This window comes from Bison bison, unplaced genomic scaffold, assembly GCF_000754665.1.
Source record: "Bison bison bison isolate TAMUID 2011002044 unplaced genomic scaffold, Bison_UMD1.0 scf7180017864313, whole genome shotgun sequence".
Lineage (NCBI taxonomy): Eukaryota > Metazoa > Chordata > Mammalia > Artiodactyla > Bovidae > Bison > Bison bison.
Window position 1 is genome coordinate 343,602 of NW_011494885.1, and position 2,148 is coordinate 345,749.

The window sequence follows — 2,148 nt, forward strand, 5'->3', positions numbered from 1 at the left end:
TTACATAGGGAGCAGTCATCACTGAAATTGCCTCAGCAGGCCTTGCACTGCCTCAAAAGGGACAAGATTCATGGGTTGAGGGTGGGGATAGGGGACAGCCTGCTAGCTCTGCCTCAGTGCCAACCTGAGAGCTTTGGAATCCTGTGGCTGATAAACTTCCAAAGGTACATGTTATCTCACAAAAGTGGCCGTGTTCTTTCTTTACTTTGGTGAAGGTCAGAAGAGCATCCTGCAGACATGTTTAACCGATACTCATTAGATACTCCAGCCGTAATTTTTGACAATGGATCAGGACTCTGTAAAGTAGGTATGTCTGGAGAGATTGGGCCCCGTCATGTCATCAGTTCTGTGGTGGGGCATCCTAAATTCAACATGGCTTTACCAGAAGCCAATCAGAAAAATTATGTTGTGGGAGAAAATGCCCTGTTCAAGTATGAGGCCTTGCAGTTGCACTACCCCATTGAACGTGGACTGGTAACAAGATGGGATGACATGGAGAAACTCTGGAAGTATCTTTTTGAGTGGGAACTGGGAGTAAAACCCTGTCAACGACCTGTGCTCATGACTGAACCCTCCTTGAACCCAAGAGAGACTCGCGAGAAGACAACAGAAGTGATGTTTGAGACCTTCAATGTGCCTGCCTTTTACCTGTCCAACCACGCGGTCGTAGCACTCTATGCCTCTGCTGCTGTCACGGGCCTAGTGGTGGACAGTGGGGATGGGATCACTTGCACTGTCCCCATCTTTGAGGGTTACTCCCTGCCTCATGCTGTCACCAAGCTCTATGTGGCAGGCAGGGACATCACAGAGCACCTCACCCGACTCCTCCTGGCTAGTGGGTGTAATTACCCTTGCATACTCAACAAGGCCTTAGTGGATGACATAAAAGAGACGCTGTGCTATGTTGCCTTGGAACCAGAGAAAGAACTCTGTAAGAAGCCAGAGGAGATCATGAAAGAATACAAGCTACCAGATGGGAATGTCATCCACCTTGGGGACCAGCTGTACCAGGTACCTGAGATTCTTTTTGCGCCTGACCACCTAGGTGTACACAACCCAGGACTATCAAAAATGGTCTCCAGCAGCATTATGAAGTGTGACACCGATATCCAGAAGAATCTTTTTGCAGAAATTGTTCTGTCTGGGGGCACCACTCTCTTCCCTGGGCTTGAGGAAAGACTTATGAAGGAACTGGAACAGCTGGCCTTCAGAGGCACTCCCATCAAGATCACTGCTTCTCCTGACAGATGTTTCTCTGCATGGATTGGTGCTTCCATCGTGACCTCTTTGAGCAGTTTCAAGCAAATGTGGATCACTTCTGCAGACTTCATGGAGTTTGGGGCATGTGTTGTCCAGAGAAGATGCTTTTAAAGGATTCAGAGCACAGGGGACAGCTTAAATTGTCAGATCACAGGAGCACTGGTGGAAGGTGACATCTTCCTTTAGAGCTTCAGCATGTATTCAATAAAAGTGATATGGCATTTTGGGTTTTGGTTCATTTTTGATAGCATAAGAGTAACTTTTGATCTAGGTACTGATTCTTTTTAAGTGATTCTAGTCCACCCTTCCTGTCTCAGGGACCTATTCAGTTGTTTCCTCCTGATAAAGCCTTGGGTTATGTGTTACAACTGGGTCCACTTGCAGGATCTGTAGTGAAAGCAGGTGAGCCTCAATGCCTAGTAGCTTTATTCAGTATGATCCCTAGAATCTTCATTTTAATCAAGTGTCTTAGATATTTCTGATAGATCCAGTGCTAAGTAAAGACAGAATTACAAGAGAACATGTAGGGAAGGAGGGGAATTAAGTAGAAGGAATGCTACTCAGCTCTTAGGGCTCAAATGACCCTTTCAGTCAACTGGTTCTTAATTAGCACAATACAAGTCTCTACTGTTAGGCAGGCTTCCTTGGTGGCTCAGACAGTAAAGAATAAGCCTTTAATGCGAGAGACCTGGGTTCAGTCCCTGGGTTGGGAAGATCCCCTGGAGAAGGGAATGGCTACCCACTTCAGTATTCTTGCCTGGAGACTTCCATAGGCAAAGGAACCTAGTGGGCTACAGTCTATGAGGTCACAAAGAGTCAGAGATGACTAACTAACCCTTTCACTACTTTTCACTGTTAGGTAGCTAAATAAAATAGAGCTGTTGTCCT

At 46.2% G+C, this 2,148-nt stretch overlaps 1 protein-coding gene across 1 annotated transcript; it reads left to right on the plus strand.

Moving 5' to 3' along the window:
• The first annotated feature begins 237 nt into the window (after nucleotides 1-237).
• Nucleotides 238-1,371, plus strand: LOC104997640 (actin-related protein T1-like). The gene has a single exon (XM_010852533.1). It carries the CDS (start codon nucleotides 238-240, stop codon nucleotides 1,369-1,371), a length of 1,134 nt encoding a protein of 377 aa, XP_010850835.1.
• The last annotated feature ends 777 nt before the right edge of the window (nucleotides 1,372-2,148 follow it).